General features: G+C 45.5%; 2 protein-coding genes across 2 annotated transcripts in view; both read right to left on the reverse strand.

The window, feature by feature from the left end:
- stim2b (stromal interaction molecule 2b) overlaps window positions 1-10,931 on the reverse strand; it is a gene marked incomplete at both ends in the record, with an annotated part of 48,798 nt that extends 37,867 nt beyond the window's left edge. Inside the window, 1 exon segment of the mRNA XM_080544137.1 lies at window positions 10,808-10,931. Within this exon segment, the coding sequence (XP_080400263.1) occupies window positions 10,808-10,931 (124 nt within the window).
- Window positions 10,932-14,993: 4,062 nt separating this feature from the next.
- Window positions 14,994-27,128, reverse strand: part of tbc1d19 (TBC1 domain family, member 19) — a gene marked incomplete at both ends in the record, with an annotated part of 22,709 nt that continues 10,574 nt past the window's right edge. Inside the window, 10 exons of the mRNA XM_080543819.1 lie at window positions 14,994-15,068; window positions 16,388-16,458; window positions 16,797-16,912; window positions 18,716-18,807; window positions 19,389-19,498; window positions 22,874-22,906; window positions 23,031-23,075; window positions 23,184-23,268; window positions 25,369-25,431; window positions 25,677-25,751. Coding sequence (XP_080399945.1) covers window positions 14,994-15,068; window positions 16,388-16,458; window positions 16,797-16,912; window positions 18,716-18,807; window positions 19,389-19,498; window positions 22,874-22,906; window positions 23,031-23,075; window positions 23,184-23,268; window positions 25,369-25,431; window positions 25,677-25,751 — 765 coding nt within the window. The remainder of the gene's footprint in view (window positions 15,069-16,387; window positions 16,459-16,796; window positions 16,913-18,715; window positions 18,808-19,388; window positions 19,499-22,873; window positions 22,907-23,030; window positions 23,076-23,183; window positions 23,269-25,368; window positions 25,432-25,676; window positions 25,752-27,128) is intronic.

A 27,128-nucleotide genomic window follows, 5' to 3' on the forward strand; every position in this document is an offset into this window, starting at 1 on the left:
ACACACACGAGGATACACACCGGATACGACCAACACTGCCTTGCCCTGCTACCTCAGGTGTGCTGAGGGGAGGTGAGCCTGCGTGGCGTAGAGAGAGAGGGGCCATGGATGATAGTACTGACCCACCGCCCCCCACCCCACCCCACCTTCATGCAACGATACCATCCCACCAGGCCCTGCCCAGGAGCGCAACAGCGATGCCATCTGTTTCTCCAAAAAGGACTGGCCCCTCCATATGCTCATATCTCAACAGCCTAATGTCTAATGTTAGCTGTATCAGATACTACAGGGCACCTGAAACTGCGCAATCGTGCTTAGCTACTACTTCACTTTATGTAATAAGTTAACTGTGTAGACTACTATCGCACAGTACCGTTTACGTGGAAGATAACAGCTTATATCACTAGACCGTGACCTAGATCTGCGAATGTTCTTTAGTGGCCGGAGGGGGTGAAACTAAAAATCTAAATACACATTTCGCAAATGAGCATTTCATGTGTGCAAAGACGGTTAAAATAAACCACACGTTTACGATACTGTGTACACAGTGCAGAATACACACACAGTACTTTGACTGTCTCTGAAAAATGAGAAAATAGAAGAGGAATAGTCTATCTTCGACACACATGTGAGGGAGCGCAAGACACCAGCCAACTCAAACAAGTCTGAATGATCCCCCCGCTGGTACTTATTGGAGCCGTTTAACCCCCGACGTTTGCCAAAACAATTGGTCCAGTGTGTACGGCAGGCAACGCAAATACAGACTACCGAATCCATATTCCAGTGCTTTAGTTAAAGGCAATAAAGGGCATAACATATTATAATACAGGCCCTAGGCATAACGTTATCTTTATTATTGAACCGTCGAGCCTATTCGATGTGTTTAGTAGTGATGAGACGAGTCGTTTTCACAGTGGGACTCATTTCCTTTCTTTGCACCTATAAGGCGACCATCTCTCTGACCGCTGTTTGATTAGAACACAACCCTCCTTTCATGGCCCTAATATGGGACCGTCCTGGCGTAGCCGCAGGGAGACACAACAGAGCACCTCATCATATCGCCTGACTACTAGTTTGTCTCACTTCCATCACCTTGGATGAACTTCCTCTGTGTGTGTGTTATTGAGACTTCCTGTCTGACAGGAAATGTCCTCTCTCTTTGTTGATGCTTCTTCAACACGGCAGCTGTGTACTATCATCCCTTACAGGCGACTATGCTAACTATGCTAACTATGCTAACCTATCAAATGACAATTCCCTATTGTGTTTTAGTATATGTGTTACGGTACATGTGGGAAGACGGTACATGTGGGAAAACTAGGGTTAGGGTTAAGTGCTAGGGTGCTACGGTTAGGGTTAGGGTTAGGGGGAGGGGTAGGGTTAGGGTTAGGGATAGGGATAGGATTAGGGTTAGGGTTAGACATGCCAGCATGTACCAAGTCACCCTAGCACCTAACCCTAACCCTAGTTTTCCCACATGTACCGTCTTCCCATGTACCGTAACATGTGTATTTACAAACACTATAATTTGAAAAGCAGTAGAACACTCAATAATAATAATAATAATAATAATATAATAACTTTATATTAGAGCGCCTTTCACAGACCCAAGGACAAACACACAAAACCAGAAACAGTGAAACAGCTACTAAAAGGTTGAATGCAGTGGTGAAAACTTAAAGGTGGGTTTTAAGGGCAGTTTTGAATATGTCCAGGGTTGGAGAGTCGCGGGTATCCTTGGGTAGAGAGTTCCAGAGGGTGGGGGCTGCCACACTGAAGGCTCTGTACCCAAAGGTCCGGAGTTAAGCGCTCAGGTCCTATTCGTTTGACGCGATGGCCATCTCTTTGGCCTGCAACTTAGCTGTCCCTCCAGAAGCCTACCCCATCCTCCTGTCAGTTGGGTTTATGATTATACACTTTGTGTTATAAGGGGGGTATTCCATCAACACTGCTAAACGAAAATCCAGGTTGTTTTTTTTATCAGAATAAGCCTGGATTTTCCTTTAGTGACGTTGATGGAATACCCCCCAGGTTTTATGTCCTATGTTTTAATGAAGTTACTGTCGTTTTTTATTATTATATTATGTAAGTCGCTTCGGAAACAAAGGCGTCTGCTAAATGTCAGAAACGTCGACGTAAATGGAAGCTCAGATGTGACACATGTGACGCCTTCATCTCCACAGAGGCGATCTGGGAGACAAAATGTCAACCTGTCGATTAGCGTTCCCACACACACTTGAAGGTTACTATCTCCTACTAACTGCCACAGTTGTGAAGCTACCGTGTGAAGCTACCGTAAGTGAAACTGTCATCCCACGCAAACGAGGCGCTGACGGAAAGGAAAAAACGAACTAAACCCTTAACCCACCTTTGACACGTTAGCCTTGTGAAAGAGAGAGAGAGAGAGGAGGGGGAGAAGAGAAAAGAAAAGCAAAATAAAGGTCATTCTTTGTCGGGGGTGCTACCAGGTCCCCTTCGATGTTGTAATACAAGCTGTGTCCTTTCTTGGAGTCTGATCAACAAACGGGGGAGGCTAAGTAAGTGGGCCCTTGAGGGTCGCACCTGTTTTGTGCGGACACACACTGCTGTTAGCGTGGATTACCGCCTGTCTCTGAAGGCGGCCATCTTCCTCACAATGCCCTAAGTGTGACAGCGAGGGACACGTAAGTGACCTTTCATCTTGCCTGCCTTGCTGCAACCAGTTATTCTGCTTCTTCTTCTCCCCTCAGAGGTAAAGACAATAAAGCTTAGCTCGGAGAAGAGGAGGACGCGCCGCGAAAGGATAAAAACAGCCCGGTTCAGTCGACGTGTCGTCCTGTTACGGGCTTGACGTGTTTGACAGACAGCTAGCGTTAGCCGTAGCGACAGAGGAAGCCCTTTGCTGAGCAGCGCTTTTGTTAAATTGTTCAAACAAAGAGACACAAGGGAATAGGGTGTGCATGACAGTTGTGAAGCCCGCTAACGCTACGCTTCTTCCTGACTTTGAACGTCGTAGGAGACGACCGACTGCTGTCTTCACTCTCGTCAGTGGCCGATAGAAAAGTAGGCTACACCTGCGGCCTCACATGCAGCTCATGCAAATCGTGTGTGTGTGTGTGTGTGTGTATTCTATGCTATTCTAAGTGTTCAAGAGTGAGTGTACTTTGTGTGCGTGTGTGTGTGTGTGTGTGTATATTCTATCCTAAGTGTTCAAGAGTGAGTGTACTTTGTGTGTGTGTGTGTGTGTGTGTGTGTGTGTGTGTGTGTGTATGCGTGTGTGTGTGTGTGTGTGTGTGTGCGTGTTTGCATAGCTGAGTTACAGGAGCTCCTGGGGAGACGGGGGTGAGAGCATGCCGAGGTAATCCACACCGTTGAGTACCCCGCCCCCCCACCCCTTCCAGCCCCGCCACCGCCAACCCCGACCATACATCACGTGCCCCCCCTGCCAAGGGAAAGTCCCTGAAATCAGAGGGCAATCAAAAATCCACAGAAATATCCCCTCCTCACCCCTCCCCCTGCCCCCAACCCTCCCTCCCTCCCTCCTCTTCGGTATCAGATCCCTCTCCTCTCTCATCCGAAGGCCCCAATCCAAACATCCACAGTCAGACATTTGACTGAATTTGCATAAAGATCTGGTGAAATTCCCAATGTTATTCTAACCCTGCCGGAGCGAGACTGTGTGTGTGTGTGTGTGTGTGTGTGTGTGTGTGTGTGTGTATTCACACTGTGCGAATCGGAGAGGTGATGTCCGAATCTGAGAGAGCATATATACGTTGAATGTGAAGTGAAGGTTGTGCCTCTTCGAACATGGTGGTTCGATCGGTCGTGCTGACACCGACAGTGAGATATGAATGTATTCCTGTGTTGTCACACATGGAAAAAAAAAGGCTTATGATGACATGATGATGACTTTGGAGATGAGCCAATGTCACACACACGAGAGACTCGGTGGCGATCGTATGATGTCTCTGCTGAAGGACGTGTCGTCGCGACGGAGAAAAACCCATCAGTTCCTGTGTTACCCTGCCATGTATTAGCAGGGACTAATCTACCCTCCTTATTATAGGCCAGCGATCGGACCATCCTCCGACCCCTGTCAGACACGTGTGTGTGTGAGTGCGAGTGTGTGTGAGAGTGAGTGTGAGAGTGTGTGTGTGTGTGTGTCTGACGGGTTTTCATTGATCTACGAACGTGTGTGTATGTCTGTCTGTGTGTGTGTGTGCTTCTGTGTCTCTCTGTCTATGTGTGTCTGTGTGTGTGTGTCTATCTGTGTGTGTCTGTGTGCGTGTGTGTGTGTGTGTCCTTCAAAGCGACAGCGCCGCCGCCGCCACCACAGAGGAGACCACAGACAGGTGTCATGGCGACCGACAGCGACTCGGGGGGATCAAGCCCCTCTGAGAGGCTGAGAGAGAGAGAGAGGGGGGAAGCGACACCTCGTCCGCGGCGCGTTTGACTGGAACAACAAAAGCCCCGTCAGCTGGCCGCTGGGAAGCCGGTTCCGCTGGTCCGGCGGTGTTAATAGGCCGCTGGCAGGCAGGAAGCACAGGACAAAAGTGGTTTCAGGCTGACCTACATCTCCCATAGGGCATCCATGTACTCCTGTATGACCCCACAGGTGCTAGCCGGAGGTTGCCAGGACGGGATGTTTGCTTTGTGAGTTGACTCATCTCTCAGGGACTGATGATGATTAATAGACCTATCGCTAAGCCACGCCCCCGAAATAGATATTGTCCAATCATATCACAGTAAAAGTCACTACAGGCATAAAATTCTGACAAACAACTAATCGCTAATATCTGATGGTGAAAAAGCTTCTAGACAAAATATTCTTGTCATCTTTAAAAAAAAACATGTCTATTACTTGCTGTGGTAAATCAGAAATCAGAAATTTGCCAACTCCCGCCATTGTATGTCATTGAATGTCATTCAGTCACGGTCGGTCAGTCAGTCACTGTCAGTGAAGCGTTGTTTGTTTGTCCGAGTTTTCAAATAGGCCGTGGCTTAGCGATAGGTCCATTGGCCAAATAGTTAGGAAATATACATGAATATCGTTGCACACCGATATTGTGATAAAGTGTACACTCTTGGTTAGGCCTGTAACAATTCCGAATTTTGCAGTAGGATTAATCGTCTCTGAAATAATTGCGATTGACCATATAATTGTTTCACTGTTATGTGACCCTGATAATGTAATAACACAGCGACCTATGAAGTGAACCATTACTGTTTTATTATCATACAACATGTTTTTTTACCTAGAATTGAACATGTGTCCTCATCAATAAACAAGGGACTGTGTGTCAGCTATGTGTAGTTATGTGTAGTTAGGTGTTTTTAGCATGTTCATGTTCTATCAGCATGTTGTGATGTGCTTAAACATGCAGAGCAGCTATGTTCATTGTTGTTAGTCAGCTAGCTAGCATGTTGGAGCACAGTCAAGATTGCCATTAGATAATTTAATTGCCATAAGGCAATTATGTCATAATTGTTACAGGCCTACTCTCGGTGCATTCTGTCATAATGTCATACAGCAATTATGGGGAAGACATTTCGACAATGGCAGGAGCGTGAACTAAGATCTAATAGCTCCATTGTTTGCTCCCAATTCGGTCCTATTCCTCGAAACCACAACACTTGTTTCAGATAAGCAACGTTCCTACCGATGAGGTCATAACACGCACCACCCCGCCAAGTGTTTAGTGACATGTTAACTACTAAAGTCTAAGGACATGTGAGTTACAGTACATGTCCAAATAGGCTCCATGTTGAGTCATCTCCCTGTCTCTCTGCCAGGGTGGTGAGTGATCTGGCTCAGGAGGAGGAGGAGGAGGGGGGGGGGGTTCTACAGTAAGCCATTAAAGTCCAATTAGTCCTCCAATGAGTCCGGGGGGGTTGAAAGTTGAGTCCGCTGGATGCGCCGCTGACGGCAGGGCCCAGCTATGAGGAACACTCGGAGCCCGCGTCCGTGTCATCGCAGGGTCAGACGCATCCCGGATTCCGACACAAAAAGAGTTCCGACACACACAGGAGGAGAGGCAGGGCAGACCAGTCGAAAACGCCAGGCAGAGTTAGTTCTCTCTTATCGGAAAACATTACCAGGGTCTTTATAAATACACCACTGTAATGTTCCACTCTCTACTCTCCACTCTGTGGCCTAGCCCCTATTAAGGGTGGACCACGACGCCCCAAAGCCCCCTGTCTAGGGGGGGTGGGCAGACAGTCTGACCGCCGGGTGACGTCAAAGGTGATGTAAAGGTCTGGGGGGGGGGTCTGGGGGTGGAAGATGCTCAAAGCCATTGGGTTGAATATGTATCACTAGTTAACGGTTTTTTGTTCAAGGCTATTGGTGGTCTAAGACACAGGACCTGGTTTCAGAGTGGACTGAGAGAGAGAGGGTAGCTTTGGATAACGGACGCATTGTCGTTACCAGAGTGGGTGGCAGAGTTTTGGTAGGGCCAAGCGCTTTGATAGATTGGACACTATTGTGGAGTTGTAATCGTATATTTTCATTCCTTTTAGGTTTTTTTCTTTTCTTTTTGGACAGATCCCTTTCAAGAACGGGGTGTTCCTGCCCGAGAAAGGGAAAGGGGTTTGTTTGTTGAAACTCTTAACTGTCTAAATACACAGAGCTGAGCGGAATTGTGAGGCTGTCCACGTTTGAGCTGTCACACTGTCACCAGCACCCCTAGGCTTTTTCTCAAGTGCTTTTCAGTTTGGTCCGACCAAAAAAAAAAAGGGAGCGCAAGGTATGTCAACAAAGAAAGAAAGTAGCTATCCCAAATGCAAATGCTCGACCAAGCGCTAGGGGAGAGAAGCAAATGTTTACCTTCCTTTTCAAACAAATCACCTTATTAATGCGGCCGGCCTCTGCTCAGAGAGATAGCCATATCAGCGCCGAACTGGACACAGTGCACTTAGCTTCAAAACAGAATGAGAGAGAGAGTGACTTTTCGACCAAACCCAATGGCTTTTAGTGTGAGTCAGGCATTAAGCTAACCGACGTTTAGGAACAGCGTGTCACAGATGTCACAAACGTTCAAGTGATCATTTGTGTGTTATTATTACACGTTTGTAGATGTGTGTAAAATCAAATGTATCATTACACAGTACTACCGTAATAGTGGTCTTTCATTATGATATCATGCGATGAAAAGCTTGTGTCTAAGATGATGGTTTGGTTACTCTGTGAGAAATGTCTACGTGTTGGTCTCGGGCCGAGGGAAGGGGTTTGTTTGGTTCAACTCTAAACAAGCTAAGTACACCAGAGCATCCCAACGTGAGGAAGTCCACGTTCACATTGTCACTCAAGCAAGCCCTGCCACTGACCACCCAGAGGGATTCTCACTCACTCTCCACTCCGCCCCTCTCGCCCTCCTCACCCTCCTCACCCTCCCTGCCCTCCCCTCCCCACCCTCCCCTCTCTTTCATTCTGTTAGCCACTCCACCTCTCTCACCCTCCCCTCTTTCATTCTGTTAGCATGCTTTGACATTTAAAACAGTACTATTTTTTCAACTATCATTACACAAGCTAATTTCAAACTACACTCACCAAAACACTTTATCAGGAACACCTATACACCTTCTCATTCATTCACGGTCGTGGAATGGTGTGGGGGAATGTTTTCTCTGCACATTTTGGGCCTGTTAATACCAACCAATCATTGCTTGAATGCCGCAGCCTATTTGAGTGTCGTTACTGACCGTGTGCATCCCTTCATGGCCACAATGTACCCATCTTCTAATGGCTACTTCCAGCATGACAGTGCACCATGTCACAAAGCAAAAGTCCAGAATCTCAAAGGAATGTTTCCAACATCTTGTGGAATCAACGCCATGAAGAACTGTGGCTGTTTGAGAGCAAGGGAGGCCCTACCCAGTATTAGTATAGTGTTCCTAATAAAGTGAGTGTATATGCTGGTCTCAAGTTATGTTGAGAGGCAACATTTCTAGACTATGACAAGCAGGTGTCCTAATTAACCAGATTCATGGCATTCTATATTCAACCGCACACTTTCAACAGTAAAGGGCTGTCCTTCCTACGTAAAGAAAAAAGCTCCATGAAAAGAAACATCACCTGACACTACCTGAACAACCACAACCACAACCACTGGGTTAAAACAAATGGTAAACACTGGGCACCAAGTCCTCCCAAAGACCGCGTGTATAATGAATGAATGAATGGTCTTTATTGTCATTGCTACAGTACAGGTACCAAACAACGAAATTTAGGAGGGGTGGCTCCCCTGAAAAACCAATAGAAACCACGAACAAGAAGTGAACAGCATGTCATAGTACAGCGACACTGGCAAACACATCTGTGATGTCAAAGCTTTGACCCTCTTAATCTCCTTCCCTCTGTTCTCCCTTTCGCTCCTCCCTTTTTTCTTTGACCCTAAGGCGACAGCCCGCAGACAGTTACGGCACCCAATCGTAAAAAGTCTGTTCCCCTACCCACCTAGTGAAGATGGGTAGCACACCGTCAAACCCCTCCAGGGGCTGGGAGGAGACCAACACAGTAGTAGCAGCAAAGCCACAAACTTTCGCTAACCATATCCAGGGATATAATACCTATCTGCAGGACAGGAAATTCCTGTCACGTACTGGCACACACACACACACACACACACACACACACACACACACGCCTTTAGGCACACACATTGTGCACACATACATCCATACATACAGCACAAATATTACCCAGTTATTACACACTCAACCTCACGCGTGACCCCAAAAACACATCTAGGGCCTATACAACCATACAGGCACCCCGCTGGCACAGAGGCCCAGTGCACACGGCGGTTGACCTTTCTACAGGGCCAGATGGGATATGGGTTATTCGGTCACGTCTGTGAAGGCTAGCTACATTAGCCCACTGAGCTAATAGAAGAAAACCAGGCAGCACTCTTTCCTCAAACAGTACAGCCGTGGTACGACTTCCGCTGGGAGGGAGACCCACAGTACGGTCTTAACAATTCCCAGTCACACGGTTGATGTTGTGGTGGAAGACGGCAAGCGTGCTTTAGCGTTATTAATCAATTAAGAGGCCACTTTATTTTAAGAGCCTGGTTTGTAGTTGTAAAAAAAAGCCAACTGTAAATGCAAAATCGCTGTCTGAATTAAGTATTTATCGCTGTCACAAATCACTACAATGTATTGAATAACGAGACTGCTTTCGAGGCCTATCTTGTATGTGTACAGAGAGCTTGACAGGCAGATCTTTTTGTTTAACAATTCATATTCAACTGACTCAGCATTTACAATTCCAATGTAACTAAACGAATGTATTTCATACGACTGATAGCCCCATCATCTTGTTTCAATGCGAAACATCCTCAAATTAAGAGTAAAGATCTGCATAGCAGATGAGTAAGCAGAGAGCACACATTCCATAACTTAGCAATAGGTTTTCAAACATCCAGCTGAATAAACACTGACTGGGAAATGCAAATAATGAGTTATGCAAGTCAGAAGTCACCCATAGTAAGGTTAGTTGCTGGAGCTATTTACTCTTGGTGTGTAACCCATAATTGATGAGTAAAAAAACAAGCATTAGCCTAAGCCAACTGTTGACTGTCCTCAAAACTGAGGACAAATTAAACGTAGTCTACGTATGTTCTATATTGGGCTGGTTCTGATGGTAAATGCAATGCTCACAGCCAGGGCTTGAACACAAGTGTTAAAAGTGTTTATCAGCTAAATATTTACTCAGTTTGAGAGCTGTGTGGCAACTGGCAAAGTGCACTTTCCCTAGTACTTGATCATTGGCACACTGGGTTAGAGAACACTGGGGGTTTAAGGGATGTCTCCCTTTATTTTGACGTGACTCAGATCGAATGTGTGAAAAGCTGAGAAAAGCTTTAATCTCTGGGAAATCCCACATGCTAAAACTCAAGGAATCAATCACAGTGATTGCACACTTACTGACTTTAACTACGATTCAAAGTTCAGGGACGCTCTATTCGACTCGCTTTCCTTTCAATAATGTGTGGAACACAAACGTGTTCAAGTACGACTTCACTGTCTCTCTGGATATACAGGGGCGGGCAAAGGAGATCGGAGGGGTTGAACCGAGACACCTTTTATTGACCCTGAGGTGAGGATCATCAGGGATCTAAACTGGTCAGCTCGGTGGGGGCTATAGTTCAGCTGACTGGCCTCTCCACACGGACCCCCAGACCCCTGGGAGCCTCGGACTAGACCAACCATCATCAGAAATGACATACCGCCATAAAACACCATCCTGTTATTACATAAACAGCTGCTGGTTTTGGAGTGGTGTAGTATAGCGCGGTTTGTAGCAGCCACACAGGTGAGGAGTAGCCTAATCTCCAAGACAGACTGGTATAAAGTAACACCCAGACTATCCATGGCATTAACCTAACCCAGTTGTTTTTTAAGTTAAGGTGATTAATAAGATAAGATGCACAGCGCCTTCCTTTCCATACCATACCTCACCTTGGGTGAACGAGAACATAGATCTGGACCTCAATCAATCCTAAAGCAATATCGACAGTCAAAAAAGGACCACGCAGGACTGTTTAAGGTTAGAAGTCAGCATAATTATGCTACAGTAAGGAGGATGCATGCTGCTCCCGGCGTCCGGCCTTCCGTATAGGAGGCATCGTGCATTCCAGTCATGCCGGCAATTCCTCCTGTCCTCCATGCACATGAACAGGGTGACTGGAAGACACGACTCTCCCTCTCGTATCATTTCCCCACCAGAGGGGCATTCCTCGGCATTCCCTGGGAAAGCGGATGGGGGGTACAAACATGTGTGAGTAATAATGCACAACAGTACTACGATTAGGATATTAGTGCTTACCTGAGGTTGCTACGATTGCGGCATCAGACGCATGGTTCGACAGATGACTGGAGTAGGAGCTCTCCAAGCCCAGTACCGCAGAGATGACGAGTCCACGGAGCAACAGAACCACCAGGAAAGTCATCGTGGAGAAATAAGCGGCTAATTCTTTCCCCCCGTTGAAGGGGAGGGGAAGGAGGAATCAACCCCCAAAAAATGTCCCCAAAATGTATAGATATATATACCCCTATTTCAGGATTCAACCAGGCGCAAAATCATGCGTAGTTGGCCAAAATTGCAAGAAATGATTCGAATGTGTCGAGTCACAAGAACGGGAGCGTCAGACACAACAGTTGTTAGATTATTATAATGCACTAACTTTAAAAACCCGCAGTGTGCTAATATCTTAGATATATATATGTATTAAAAATAAAAAAATAAAAAACTCAGCATTTAGTAACCTAACACGAAATAATATTATGAGCAGCTGCTAAATAAATGGCTACACCATTTTTGATAAATATATAAATAATGTGAAAATCTATAAAATAAATGATCTATAACTCATAAAGCCTTTATTGTCCAAAAATGAGGACAATACTTCCAAACTCCACCCGACACTGATACTCCAGTGGGGGACTCCAGAGTAGGACGTCAAGCGATTCCCCTCATGCGCTTATTATTACATATCCCATTTTTATACAACGATCTAAAGGCAAGGCTCGCCAACAAATCTGTAGTATAGCCTCTATATTTGTTAAAGTGAAACTCAGAGAGAAAAAGTGCAAAATGTGCTGTAATCTCCTGTCTAAAAAAACACCCACGTAGGCTACGATCACAAACTATAGGCTCTTAGCTGGGCAGCCTAGGAAAAAAATATGGATCCAATTTTTTAAAAAGTGCAATATATCCCCGATCCTTGGCTTTATGAATGAATGAAGAAAAAGTCGCCTCTGTACTTCCACGTACAGTATGCAAACATCGGGGTTGCCTTGAGCATTATTGAACACTGAGCCAGTGAGAGGAGGTCCGCCTCCTCTCGTATGAAAGTAGCAAATCCAATGTGCAAAAAAAAAAATGTGCAAAAAAAAAAGAAGGAATCTTTAAGCGCTTCTGTTCGTTCAGATCCCCCCCCGATCCCCTCAGCCACCCACGATGTACATCTGCTTTTTCGGTTGGAAAAGTCAGAAAAAAAAAGTCAGGTTTTCATGTTGTCTTCAGGCTGGTGGACACATCTGTCTGTGCCACCGGCTCGATGCAGAGACTAGGGCTCCGGCTATGGGAGGGAAGTCTGTATGCAAATCACTTGACATCAGACAAGCCCTGGATGTCTCCACAGTCCCTCATGGGTGAGCCGGGAGATTTACGCGCACATTGTCATAATATGTCGCGCCTGTGTCATTCTCCGGTTATTCGCCATCAGATCAGACGAATCACGGCATTGTTGGCCTGTTTCGGTTTGGCTGGTTTTGGTGTGATGAAATGCATGCATCCAATCCAAACGCACAAAGAAAAGCAAAGCACAAATTCTCCCCAAAACACTTAAACTTCTGGTGTGTTTTTGATTGATTGTCGTCAGAGTGACGCTGATGCTGAGATTACAACTCCTACTACATCCATTGTTCTCCACTTGCCTTTTGTATCGGTCCCCATTGCGCGACACCTAACCGAACCCACCCATCCGAGGTTTTCCTCCCGGCTGAGGGCCGCTATTGGCCAGGCGGTCCCGACATGGCAGGGAGAGATTGGCTACCCGCGGTGCCACTCTGTCACTTTTGAAGATGGGAGGCGCGCTTTGCTTGGGCTATGGAGATATACAGAGATACTGTCTGTATGGTCGAAAGTAACTAAGGGTCCAAGATTGATAACTCATATAGCCTAAGACGTATCTTTAGCCTACATGAAAAAAAATACATTTATTAATCATTTGTTAATTTAGATTTTATATTGACAAAATTCACCGCCCCAATTACTTTTTGTATATTGCACATTCTCCATGCTATGTCATTTTTTCTTGAGGATAATGTCATATATTTTCATTGATATAGTCAGTATTCTGCCTTTTCATTTAAAATATGACCCTAATGGAGGGCCTGTCAAGTTTCAGTTGTTTATATCCGTGTATAGCCTATATATAACTATTATATATAATATAACTGATAACCTAAAGCTAGATGCATCAATTATTTGTGTATTAGAATTGCATCCTCTTCTCAATATCTTGATGATAAATGACCTACAAAATACGACAATAAAAATATTTATTTGATTATTATGTTAACACTCACATTTCTATAAATTAACATACAACAAACCATTCTATTTGTGTAATGCGTCCGAGGGAGACAGGCAACCTGATATTGGCTTCTTACAAGATATCTTTCAGCAACAGACAGCAGTGGAGTGATGATGGATGGCACAACTTGCCTGCAGTCCATCACATGGACCACTAGGGGCAGTGTAGCCGTGGCGTGTCCAAATCCAGGGAGACTTAAGAGCCATAGGCACAGGCATGGGGGCCTGATAAGACAGCCAGCCCCAGGGGGGCGATAAGCAGGGGAGGCCGTGGGAGCCGGAGTAAACAGGTGGCAGATGTACCAGACATGACCAGGCCATAGGGACCAGCGTGAGGCATGGGAGACAGCGAGAAAGAGAGGGAGAGAGAGGGAGAAAAAGAGGAGCAGCATAATTTGATATGAGCACACAGAAGGGATAGAGGAGACGGAGGCCAAAGCGCCGGCGTAGCAGATGCGAGGGTGGGCTGGCGGGGTGGGTGGACTGGGAAGTGGCTCACTGCTGCTACCTGTTAATTACTGATGCAACCTCCGAGAACTCACGCTCTGCTGAGCCCGCTAGCAATGCAGTATGTACTGTATGTACGCCCTGTCCAAATATTTACCCTATCACATAATAAGACAGACTGACATGTCATTATGTTTGACTATGGGGACTGCTTGGCCAAACTGCTACCGTGGCTGTTTTAAAGGAGGTAATCGAGGGGCCACGTGTCTCAGTAAAGGACTAGAAATAATGCGGGTCAGAGTATTCAACTAACTACCAAGGGGGGCAGTAAGAATTGAAGACAGGATGTGCAGTAGCTAGGTGATTTCAGGTTTGAAATTCAGTTGTTTTATTAAATAAGCATTTGAATATTGTTTGATCAGAATAGCATATGATGGATTGTTGTCCCTTGGCCAAAAAATGTGAAACGAAAAAAATACAAATAAATGAGTAACACATAATCTGGACGCACGTTTGACAATGGGCACCAAAAATAAATAAATACATAAAACAGCAAGGCAAGACCAATACAGATGTGAAAACAATATGTCATGAAATCCGTAAAAACACGGAACAATAATACATTAAATGCATAAAAATAAATACAATTAAGAGCAACTATAACTAACGTTGCTTCAATAATCACTTTCGAAAACAAATACTGAGTTGAAAACCTACTGACGTTGTCATGGTGATGATGGTGTGCATACACAAGGCATCCTATTTAGCATGTCTGTCATTTAGTTGATCATTTCTTTCAAGACCGAACACAGTGGATTCCGATCTGCTCACCTGTCTGGACTAGCATGACCAGACACAGTCCGCTAAACGACTAGTTTATGAATTGGAAGACCAATCATTAGTAACACTAACCAGTGGGTACACAGAGAGACACATTATACCACTGTCATCTCTCAAAGTGCATATTACAGTACAATACAATACTGTTCCATGCAGTTCAGCTTCTACAAGACTTCTCAGATGGTACACAGACTGGCATACATATCATCTTACTTAGAGGGCACAGCAGCTTAAGGAGGTTAGCTTAGCTCATCTGAGGGTCTATACTTACATACTGTATAATATATCTAATAATATGATACATGGTGATAACTATTCCTGTAGCGTGCACGCTAGAGAGAAAACGGTGCTCTGCGTTTGACCCGGCGGTGCAGGGATATGAAATATTGCGGAAGGATATAGACGTGTTTTATGGGTCACTTTCCTTGTTTGCCTTTTCATATTCCGTACACATCGTTGGCGTCTTGGAAAGACCTGGCGTTGGCATGGGAACGGCTTGGCGACCAGGGCTTCTTTCACATCTCCTCCTCACCACGGTTGAGCGCACACACACGCACGCACACACACACACACGCACACACACACACACACACACACACACACGCAGGCATGCCCAAGGAGGTCCTCAGATGACAGTGGCGAAAAGGAAGATCTGGATCAGGGGCATGACCTTCAGAGTTGAAAGGTCGGCAAGGACGGCCTGTAGTGTGGGGGTCGTCAAACAGAACCCTGAGTCAGCAGCAGCGGCGGCCATTTTGGCTAAAACAAGGTACACACAGTACAGCAGAGCACGACACACACACACACACACTCACACACAACAACAACTTGACACACAAACCAGTGCTCAAAGAACAAGTTTCCCCAGAAACTCTTTTAGGGGTGAAAAAAGGCAGCGTTGGGGGGGGCTGCGAGATTGAGTCGACCCCCCCCCCCTCGTATGGTTCATGCGAGGAATATGCCACTCCCCACCCTGGCCTTTTGGGATTCGGAGATTAAATTTAGGTGGCCTATCATGTTTACAGAGAGGGGTCTTATGTTTCAGCCCTCGGCTTGGCTCTAAAAATAAAGCAGCCCGTGTTATGATATCGTCTCCAGTGGACCAGGTGGTAAATGAGCAAGCAAATACTGTCAGCCAGCATCTTAGCATCAGGTCAACCTGACGCCCCGTGCGTCACAGAGAGGATTAGCCCCCTAGAGGACGGGAGGGGGAGGGAGATGGGGGGAGGTTGGAAGGAAGGCGAGGGGGGCGGTTCACCACCTCAAGGTTTACTATGGCTGTCAGTCACATGCTCCGGAGGGGGGGGCGGGGGGGGACAGTGTGGGTGTGGGGAGCTCAATAACCGTTTGTCTTTCTTCAGTGACCTGGAGAGGTCTGTTGATCTTGATACTGTATGTGAACGACAGGGATCTCTCTATTTCTTGTTCTCTCTCTCTCTATATATATATTATATACTTATTCTCTCTCTCTCTCCCTCTCTCTCTCCTTTTTCATCCGTCCTCTCTCTTTCTATCTCTCTCTGTCATACTTACAGAACACGTAAACACACACACATACACACACACACGCACGCGCATACGAGCACAGGCACACGCACACGAGCACACACGCACACGAGCACACACACACACACACACACACATACACAGACACACCAGTACAGCACAAGAATGGCGTTTTAACATTTCAGTATGAGTGTACGATTTGGGGGAGTGGGGCTAGGATTGGGGGCAGTGGGGGGGTGGGGTGTATGGTGTAGAGTTAGAAAACGTCCAGCCAGCGTTTTTGGGGTATGTGTGCATGCAGAAGACAGGGTTACGAGTGCTGGCCGCGAGTCAGGGGGGCTATTTCCATCTGGCTGGGGCTGGAGCGGAGGGCTGTGTGTGTGTGGCTGGTGGGTCTGTGGTCTGTCTGGTGCTGTCATGCAGCACAGCGGTGGGGGACTAGGGCCACCGGGGACCAGGAGGGTCACCACCACCACCACCACCACTCCCCCAGGGAGGGTAAGGCACACTCACCTCAGCTGAGGCCAGTGACGTCGCCTCCATCAGGTTCTCAGCACGGAAGGCAAAGACAGCCGCTGCCAGGACTGGGGGGGAGAGAGAGAGAGAGAGGGAGAGGGAGAGAGAGAGAGGGAGAGAGAGAGAGAGAGAGAGAGAGAGAGAGGGAGAGAGAGGGAGGGAGAGGGAGAGAGAGAGAGAGAGAGGGGGGGGGTCAAAGCCCACCACACACTTAAGTTTCAACACAGCTTAATGCCGGTTCCGTAGCACAATCACATTAACATATCAAATATCTAATATAGAAAAAAAATAACTGCCAAAGCGCTTTGTGGCAAAGTCGCAAAGTTTTGACATCATGACATGTGACTGTCAGACGACAGTAGGAATGAGGGTTGGTCCATATTGAGAGCTAGGTTAGCTAGCGTACATGCTACTATCTCCAGGGAGTCGTAGCCCAGGACGCGGTCCCACAGCAGCAGCAGCTGGTCGGTGGACAGGTACCCAGAGAAGGCCCGCACCATCCACTTGAAGGCGATACGCAACCTGGTGCACAACATCACAACAACGACACAGCAGTCAGGACACTTTAACGCTATAATACAATAATGTCATATATTGTCATTGATATAGTCAGTATGTATTCTGCCTTTTCATTTCAAATATGACCCCAATGGAGGGCCTGTTAGGTCTATGTTTAAAAACTATGACTATGACTATCTATGACTAAAAACCCATCTTTTTAATATTGCCTTTAAATGAATAAATAATTAAATTATGATTATATAATGATTAAAGCACTTTGAGCTGCAACATTTGCAGGACAAGCGCTATACAAATAAAATGTATTATTATTATAATATTATTATTATTATGTCAAATTTCAGTTGTTTATATCTGTGTATATACAGTATATATAACTTGGTAATACCACACAATAAGACTGATAACGTAAAACTAGATGCATCAATTGTGTATTAGAATTGCATCCTCATCACATCCTCATCCTCATTACCCATAAATCATTTTTTCAAATAATTAACATAATGGATATGAGCCATGTTTTAACTAGTTTTGTGACCGATGTGACAAGTGAAACCGGTGGGTGGTGTAAAGTGTGAGAGCAGCATTTAGCCACTAGATGGCGGTATATGCTAAAACTCCCACTCATTAAGGCAGAGACTTGAAGGTCTGAGTCATGCAGCGCTGAAAGGAGAGTGAAAGGAGTGTGTTCTGGTGCTACTTTTCTTTTCCTTTCCTCCCACCTTTGACACGCCTTTTTCAGTCTGTTGTTGAAATACTATTTAACCCACACGGCCATCATTTCCCCACCTCTGTCTGTCAATAAAGCAACGTTGACGGAGGCAATCTTATGAAAAATGTATAAATGGACAGCATAGGGATGCATATCTATCTATAAAAAAATAGATAAAGGATATGTTTCAAGGCTCATGGAGCTGCAACAAAAACATTGGTAACTGACTTTTCTTGGATCTTGTTTGTGAAGGACATTTTTGTTCATAAGCTCGATTTGCCTCAATCATCACTGTACAGACAGACGTGCAGTGGTACACATACTTCTCTATGTTCCCTAGACTAGTCACGTATTCACTCCTGTTTATAAGGGTGTCAGAAACATCTTTGTAAATGTTTAAAGGTCCAGTATGGAACATTCTGAAACACAACAGCTAATGTCCAACACTGCACAAGTCTATTTGGGGGGGGGGTTAGATCATTATTATTATTATTATTATTATTATTATTATTATTAGGCAGGATGTTGTTGTTTTAAACTTCAGAGGTGGCAGATGTCCGACAAACGTTACGTACTCCTTTAAAGTAGGGCGACTCCTGCAGAAATGTGTTTTACAGAAGGTGATGTAATGTACTACAGAACCGAACGGATGTTACTCTACATGTTTCATGATGTCGATGACGTCTAGGGGTTCCGTCTCTGTCTTTAGTTGCTATAATGAAAGAGTTAAGATAGGAAGGAGTGTGTGTGGCCAAAGTATGACATTCGATGTTCTATTATATTACGTAAAAGTCTTGCCTACGGTGTCAGTGCGTGCCAAGGGTCCGGCCATGCGAACATTCTCAGATTTTCAGCTGAGATGAGGAATACAACTGACTTCTTTTATGAGTTGAAGTTCATATTTCAACCTTCTGACTTGGTCAACCACCAGCTAGCTAAACCAGACAACAGGAAGGGTTTACACAAAGTGACTACACAACGCTACACAGAGGATTGTTGTGTGTGTGTGTGTGTGTGTGTGTGTGTGTGTGTGTCTGTGTGTGTGTGTGTGTGTGTGTGTGTGTGTGTGTGTGTGTGTGTGTGTGTGAACTTACGGCTGGGCTCCGATCTCTCGTAGGTGGTAGAAAAGCTGGGGGAGATGAGTCTGAAGCAGCGTCTCAAACTGCAGGCACAGAGATACTATTCCCTACAAGAAACATATAAATATAAACACACACACACACACACACACACACACACACATACATACATACATACACACACACACACACACACACACACACACACACACACATACATACATACATACACACACACACACACCCCCACTGATTCAAGGATACTATAGTATACCTTAAAAGCAGACATAACCCAATCAAGATGGCGGCGCGCTACTCAGACGCGCGGCTCGGAGTGGCTTCAACGCTGGTGTTTTTTAGTGTTTTTAAGTACATTTGTATGTACATTTTTATTTTAGTACTTATAGGGACCTTTTCCTTCTTGTTTTTTTAGTTGTTTTTTTTCTTTCCTAGCACCAGGGGAGCCACCCCTCCCAAATTTCGTTGTTTGGTACCTGTACTATATCAATGACAAATAAAGACCATTCATTCATTCATTCATAACATTCTATGAGCATACAGACACATCAACATGGCTTATAAACAAAGAGCAGGCATGCATGCACGCACGCGCACACACATATACACATATACACACACACACACACACACACACACACACTCTCTACCTCATTGTGATATGGCTTACCGAGGGGGAGGAGGAGATGGAGTGGAGTCTGAAGAAGTAGCGCACGTACATCTCTCTGAACACGCTGTACAGCTTGGAGGGCTCGTTGTACAGGAAGCACAGGGGAGAGACTGGAAGACAGACACAGACCAACGAACGCCTCAGGAAGGGATCTACTGGAGAAAGTGCCGGAACCTGCAAAGGCCCTATTCCATGAGACCAGCTAACTGGTCTTACAAGCAATAAAGTCCTTTCAGTCTAGAAACACACCTGGCCTAAATGGTATTCCCATCAATGTGATACATTCTTTGGGGAGAAAATAGAGATCCGTTGACAACAAGTTTGAATGATTCTTCGGAGAAGAAGTTCAACACCATACAGCCCTTACTACTTGTAGATAAGCTGCTGAGAATGCAGGTGGACTCCTCCATTGTTTCCTGGATTACGAACTACCTGACCGACAGGCCAGTGTTTGTACGGCTGCAGGGATTCGTGTCGGACTGGGTGGTGAGCAGCACTGGCGCCCCCCAGGGGACGGTTCTGGGTCCCTTCCTCTTCACCCTCTATACCTCAGACTTCAGGCACAACACAGACACTCGCCATCTGCAGAAGTTCTCGGAGGGATTCTGTTATTTCTGTTGTGAGCCAAACCACCTGCTACTCAACATCAGCAAGACAGAAGGAGATGGTGGTGGACTTTAGGAGGACTAGGGTCTCCCCTGTCTCCTGTTTCCATCCAGGGAGAGGATGTGGAGGTGGTCCAGAGCTACAAGAACCTGGAGGTCCACCTCCTGGACAACAAACCAGACTGGACTGGTGACACAGATGTCCTGTACAAGAGGGGACAGACCCGGCTTTATCCCCTGAGGACGCTCAGGTCCTTTGGCGTAAGCAGGACTCTGCTGAACATGCTCTACCAGATAGTGGTGGCCAGCGCAGTGCTGTACGTGGTGGTATGCTGGGAGAGGGGGGGGGGGGGGGGCAGCATCAAGGAAGGTGACACCAAGAGGCTGAACAAGCTTAGTCGGAAAGCTGGTTCTGTCCTCTGTGTCACCCTGAATTTGAACCCTCTATCTACTCTCAGAACCCAAACAAGAGGGTGTGAAAATGCATACTGATCTACGTACATACAGCTGATTTTGTAAGTTTGCCCACAGTGAACAGTGAGAGACTGAATATCAACCAAAAAATCCAGAAAAACACATTATAGAATTAATTAGCATTTTGATTTGCATTTGATGGAGGGAAATAAGTATTTGATCCCCTAGCTAAACATGACTTAGAACTTGGTGGAGAAACCCTTGTTGGCAGCACGGAGGTCAGACGTTTCTTGTAGTTGGTCACCAGGTTTGCGCACATCTCAGGTGGGATTTTGATCCAGTCCTCTTTGCAGATCCTCTCCAAATCCTTAAGGTTTCGGGTTTCTGTCGCTTGGCAACGCCGTAATGGATTGAGATCCTGCAGCGCCCGCAAGTTCCCCCTGCTCAAGAAGCCACATGTACAGGTCGGTCTGAAGTTTGCCAGAGAACACCTGAATGATTCAAAGAAGGCTTGGGAGAACGTGATGTGGTCAGATGAGACCAAAATCGAGCTCTTTGGCATCAACTCGACTCACCATGTTTGGAGGGAGAGAAATGCTGACTACGACCCCAAGAACTCCATCTCCATTGTCAAGCACAGAGGTGGTAACATTATGCTTTGGGGCTGTTTCTCTGCTAAGGGGAAAGGACGACTTCACCACATCGAAGGGATGATGGACGGGGCCATGTACTGTGAAATCTTGGGCGAGGACCTCCTTCCCTCAGCCAGGACACTGAAGATGGGTCGTGGATGGGTGTTCCAGCTCGACAATGACCCAGAACATACGGCCAACGCAACAAAGGAGTAGCTGAAGCTGAAGCACATTAAGGTCATGGAGTGGCCTAGCCAGTCTCCGGACCTTAATCCTATAGAAAATCTGTGGAGGGAGCTGAAGCTTCGAGTTGCCAAGCTCCAGCCTCGAAACCTTAAGGATTTGGAGAGGATCTGCAAAGAGGAGTGGACCAAAATCCCTCGTGAGATGTGCGCAAACCTGGTGACCAACTACGAGAAACGTCTGACCTCTGTGCTTGCCAACAAGGGTTTCTCCTCCAAGTTCTAAGTCATGTTTTGCTAGGGGATCAAATACTTATTTCCCTCGATCAAATGCAAATCAATTCATAACTTTTATATAATGTGTTTTTCTGGATTTTTGGGGGGATATTCAGTCTCTCACTATTAAAATAAACCTACCATTAAAACTATAGAGCGTTTATTTCTTTGTAAGTGGGCAAACTTACAAAATCAGCAGGGGATCAAATACTTATTTCTCCCACTGTATATCATTAACAATAATACTTGATTATAAAATAAACTCATGAATGAATCATGAATGCTGGGTGGCAACTTGTTATTGAAACACAACACACCTTTTCCCAGCCTAGATGTCACGGTGACATGGCTTTGTGACATCATGTCTAGGTCATGTGACCTAGAACAGCAGAAGCTTATGGGGGGGAAAGATGATCTCATCACCGAATTGTGCCAAGTTGTTGAAATCAGATTGGATCAATAAATGGAGGAGGTGTGGTCCTCACATGGAAGTGTACTCATACCTTGACAACAACCAATCACTGATCTGAGGCTCTGTGACAACTGATAGATAATAGTGGGAGGTATTAGGAGGTTCACACCAGTATATCATTCTGATGTATGAATGTATCAATTTAGTTGCTTTTCTGCAGAACCAACTCCGGGTTTTTGTTATGATGAATAAAAACCTGCATCCACCTGACACCCTGGTGTTCTGAGAATTAAGTTTCTCCCACATTATCCAAACAAGAGACAAATGGTCAACAAAGATCCAATCGTCAGAGAAATATTATGTGACACGGTCTGGTGAAAGGGGCAACAAGTCGGCAACCAATCAAAATTATTATAATGGCTATGAATTGGGTGGCTTTTAATCTCTCAATAAAAGTATAGCTGATTTAGAAACGATATCACAATTTTCCTGGTTTTCCAATCGGGTATTGAAGAGTTGAAGATTTAGACAATAGAAAAATGTGTACAGTATACACCGTGGACACTGATGATGGTCGCATGAACGAAACGTTTGTCCCGCACCTTGTACTTTTTGCACCAGAGCACCTAGCACTTTTTTAAGAGCATGATGAAAAACATATTTTTCTGTCTAAGGAGTTTTCCAAGTTTATGCGGTGTGCGAGTTCTTCTACACTTACTGTCTCATCATTTTTTGAAACTACCGCACCTGCAACCAATCTTTGGAGGAGAAAAAGGACATAGCAAGGCGCAACAGTTTTCCCTGGACTCTACAGTATACACCGTAGCAATGATGATTAAACAATAATGATTGTTATTTTGTTATTGTTAAGGATTTTCTTTCTGGTGTTTATTATATTTTCTCTTTAAAAATGTCCTGGTCATAATTTCAGCAGCTACTAAGATTTAGAAGAAGCCATACTCACCATACATAGAGAAACCATGAAAGGGGATGACACCTAGAGTACATGGGAGAGAAACAGAGGATCACTTACTATGAAATAAGGACACACTTAAAGTACTAACTATAGGCACAGTATATGTGATATGTATATGTGATATGTATGTGATATTCTCTCTCACCATTGGGGGGATACACCACAGCAAACTGCTCCACTCCCACCTTACCTGCAGGGAAGCAACCAAGATAAATATACTCCTTTACATATGAAACACCTGCAACGATGATTATCAGATATTATGTTATCCTGGTATTTTCAAGGTTAAAAGTCTCACCCTGGATGTAGGACTTGGGAGGAGTGGCACTGTTGTAGCTGAAGTGCTCCAGGACCGCGGTGTCTCGAGAAAAACACAGTAGGACCTATGACACACACACACACAGACACAGACACACACACAGACACACACACACACACGCACAGACACAGACACAGACACAGACACAGACACAGACACAGACACAGACACAGACACAGACACAGACATAGACATAGACATAGACACACAGACACAGACACAGACACAGACACACACACACACAGACACACACAGACACACACAGACACACACAGACACACACAGACACACACAGACACACACACACACACACACAGACACAGACACAGACACAGACACACACACACACACACACACACACACACACACAGTCAAACGTGGTTCTCAGGTGGCAGGTAGATAGTGCCAAGCAGGAGGTACTGTAGAGAAGAGTAAACACACACTAGACACACACACACACACACACACACACACACCTCCCTGAATACAGACTAACACACATAATTTAGGGTCAGTGGTAGATTACTTGGCGCGTGGGTTGTTTCAATTATTCTGTAAGAGGAAATCTATTAAAAACATCTGCCTGGCCGGAGCATTCCAGGACGTACTTAGGAGAAGCGGCAGCGACTCAAGTGGTTCGCTCGTTTTCTCTTGCGAGGACAACAGGATTGGGAGGGGCGTTTGATGTAATCTCCTTTCCTATTCTTGAGTAGATTTCAATTTCACCTTCTACCACCTACTGGAGTTGCATTACGCTCATCCAATGATACGGCTGGTTATATATCAACAGAATACAACTCTAAATCTGATTTGGGGCGGCTGTGGCGCCGGAGGTAGAGCCGCCGTCTAATGATCGCAAGGTTGGCAGATCGGCGGTTCGAGCCCCGGCTGGCTACATGTCGAAGTGTCCTCGGGCAAGACACTGAAGCCCAAATTGCTCCCAGTGAGCGGGCCGGCCGGCGCCTTGCATGGTAGCTTGCCGCCATTGGTGTGTGAATGTGTGTGTGAATGGGCGAATGAGAGGCCGTTGTAAAGCGCTTTGGAAAAAGGCGCTATATAAGTGCAGTCCATTTACCATTTAACATTTGATTTCATCAAGGTCATAGAGTGTCACAGAGGAACAGTGCTGTACACACTCTGCTGCCTCTTGTTGTCAGGAGTATGGCGGTTGTAGATCAGTCGTGTCCTGGTACAGTATAATGGTTGAATTCTTCAACTGCCTAGCGAGTTCACGAACAATCAATATTGGTGATGTTGTGGTTTTATCTTGTCACACCTGTGCCCGTTGATAAGCTACCTAGGGGATGACATAATGTACCGCGAACAAGATTCGGCGAAGCAGTCGTTATCTCTCACTCAAACACGAGGGAAAACAAACACAGCCGTTACAAATGAGCCGGCTAGCCCGACTAGAGGCATTCCTCTCTCGCTACGGTCGTCGTCTGATGCAAGAGAGTAAGAGTTCAGAAACTAGAAAAACCGAAGAATCATTTATTTCAGTTGTTTCAACAGCCGCATCAGAGCCTAGTCAGGGTTTGATAATACTCATATTAGGAGTCTTTTAAGACCATGAGACCGGGGGTGCTTGGTGGGGTAGGACACTGAGGCGTCAACCATGTCATCGCAGGGGCCCCCGGTTCGATTCCGGCCGTCGACATAATCCTGCATGTCATCCCTCCTCTCTCTCTCTCTCTCACCCATCCTTCCTGTCAATCTCTGTCTCTATCCCAATAAAGCAGAATTGCCCCTAAAACATATTTAAGAAAAACATGGGACCAATAGGGGAGCTATAAAAAGAAAAGAAAAGAAAAGAAAAGTGAGTGCTATCATCTAAATGCCTATATGATGTATAGTATGCTAATGTTATTGTGTGTACATGTTCAGGGGTTGTTGATAGCCGGTGTTCATTTACAATCCTGTCTCTATGTTATATTCTCCTTCTCTGGGAACATGCATCAATCACTGCCTAGCTAGATAACACCATCAATACAGTATATATTTATGTCTAACAGTAATGCTAACAGGGACATGCTAGTACTATGAATGAATATACTGTCTGAATGTGTGGGGTGAGAGAGAGAGAGAGAGAGAGAGAGAGAGAGAGAGAGAGAGAGAGAGAGAGAGAGAGAGAGAGAGAGAGAGAAAGGGTGAGAGTTTCCCATACCTGATACAGGAAGTCTTCAAACACAAAGTAGTAGTCGTCATTACTGGCAGTGAGTTTCACATCCTGGTGAAAAGGAAATGCACCAGACCAAACAAATGAACAACAATCCAATACTTTTAAAATATGAATCTTACATATCCCTAATACAATCTCTAACATCTTCAGAAGTGATTCATCACTCATCTCAGAAGAGGTTATAAAGAGAGCAGAAGTCATACGAAACATAGCTACACTCGTTCAGTTCCACAATGTATACTGTATAACTGAAACGTGGATCACACAGAGATGAACATATCCACCTAATGTACCTTGTAGATGAGGTTGTCCACCAGCAGGTCATGGTGTATAACCCCGGCCTTCAGTTGTTCATAGTGCGCCACATCCTAGACATCAAACAACAGTTAGCTTCAGTACGTACCACCAACATCCCTGGTACAATAAGATAAAACTGGTGTGTACAAATTACACTGGCACCAATGTAGAGGTTAGAGAGGCCGGCTAGTAATCGGGAAAGGTCAGGTCGCTGGTTCGATCCCCGCCTCAGGAGGGAGCTGCGTGTGCCCTTGAGCAAGGTACTTAACCCCTAATCGGTCCAGGGGCGCCGACTATGACAATGAAGTTGATTTTACGGCAATAAATAAATAAATAAAACATTTGTTAATACAACTGTATACAAGTGGACAGCCGCTCATTGGAATGCAGACAGTCACGCAACTGCTAATACAAAATCGCTATCCAACGTCCTAAAGCCACCGCTATGGAATTCTGTCCAATGTATATATGTCAACTGACATCGACGTTGACATAACCATGGTTCAAGCATGGTTAGCTTAACAGGAAGTATTTAAACATGTTTAAACATCTTTAACCATGTAGTTGAACCCTCAGGGCCTGTCTCCGGTCCGAGATAAGATATCATAAAAGAACAAGGAAGACAGAAGACAGGGAGGAAAAGAGGAATGAAAACGTCTCTCTCTCCGACAGAATTCAAGCACCTTGGCAACGAGGAGAGGATGCGGGGAAAGGAGAGTCGAGTGGAAGGGCGGTTTGAGACGTATTCAAAACACAGAGAGGATTTAAGATCTCCTGATAGGATCAGTGATAGGAGGGTCACACCAGCTCACACAGACGCCGTTATTGAAACTAGCTTTCAGTTTAAAATGGAGGTTTACTGTACAGTATGTTTTCAAATAATCCCCTCAAATAATTCTAAGAATTAGAAGGAAATTACCTATATCACAGATCTAATCTAATCTAATCTAATCTAATCTAAACTGCCCGACAGTTCCCGGCTAAAAGGGTTGGTTTTAGGTGTGTTTGTTAGAGGCGTCCAGCTATTAGTCTGTCTGAGTTAAGGACCTCTAACCCCAATGAACAAGAGGCATTGTGGGACGCGGGAGGGTAGAGTGAGGGGTGACAGGTATTCTTACAGGGGTTCTATTTGAGAGGACGGTGGTGATTGGTGAATGAACAGCCAGGAGGTCGTTGGTCTTTGAGGGATGTTTTGATTCGGGCTACATCGCTGTATAAGCTCTGTGCATTGAAACAGCCCCTGTAGGTGCAACTGTAGCTTAGCATCATTCTCCACTGAAACCGTGGCAGACATACTGTAGCCTGGGTGGACAGCTGTAGCTGTCCTTCCTTGCATGGCTAACACTCTCCAGACCACAACGGTTCCCTTTAAGTCTCCCTTAGGGATCAATCTCACCTACAGCAGGCATTGTTTTATCGGCTGGAGCTCAGGCCAGGGGCTTTATACA

Source organism: Nansenia antarctica (assembly GCF_963989245.1).
Source record: "Nansenia antarctica genome assembly, chromosome: 13".
In the NCBI taxonomy this organism is placed as follows: domain Eukaryota; kingdom Metazoa; phylum Chordata; class Actinopteri; order Argentiniformes; family Microstomatidae; genus Nansenia; species Nansenia antarctica.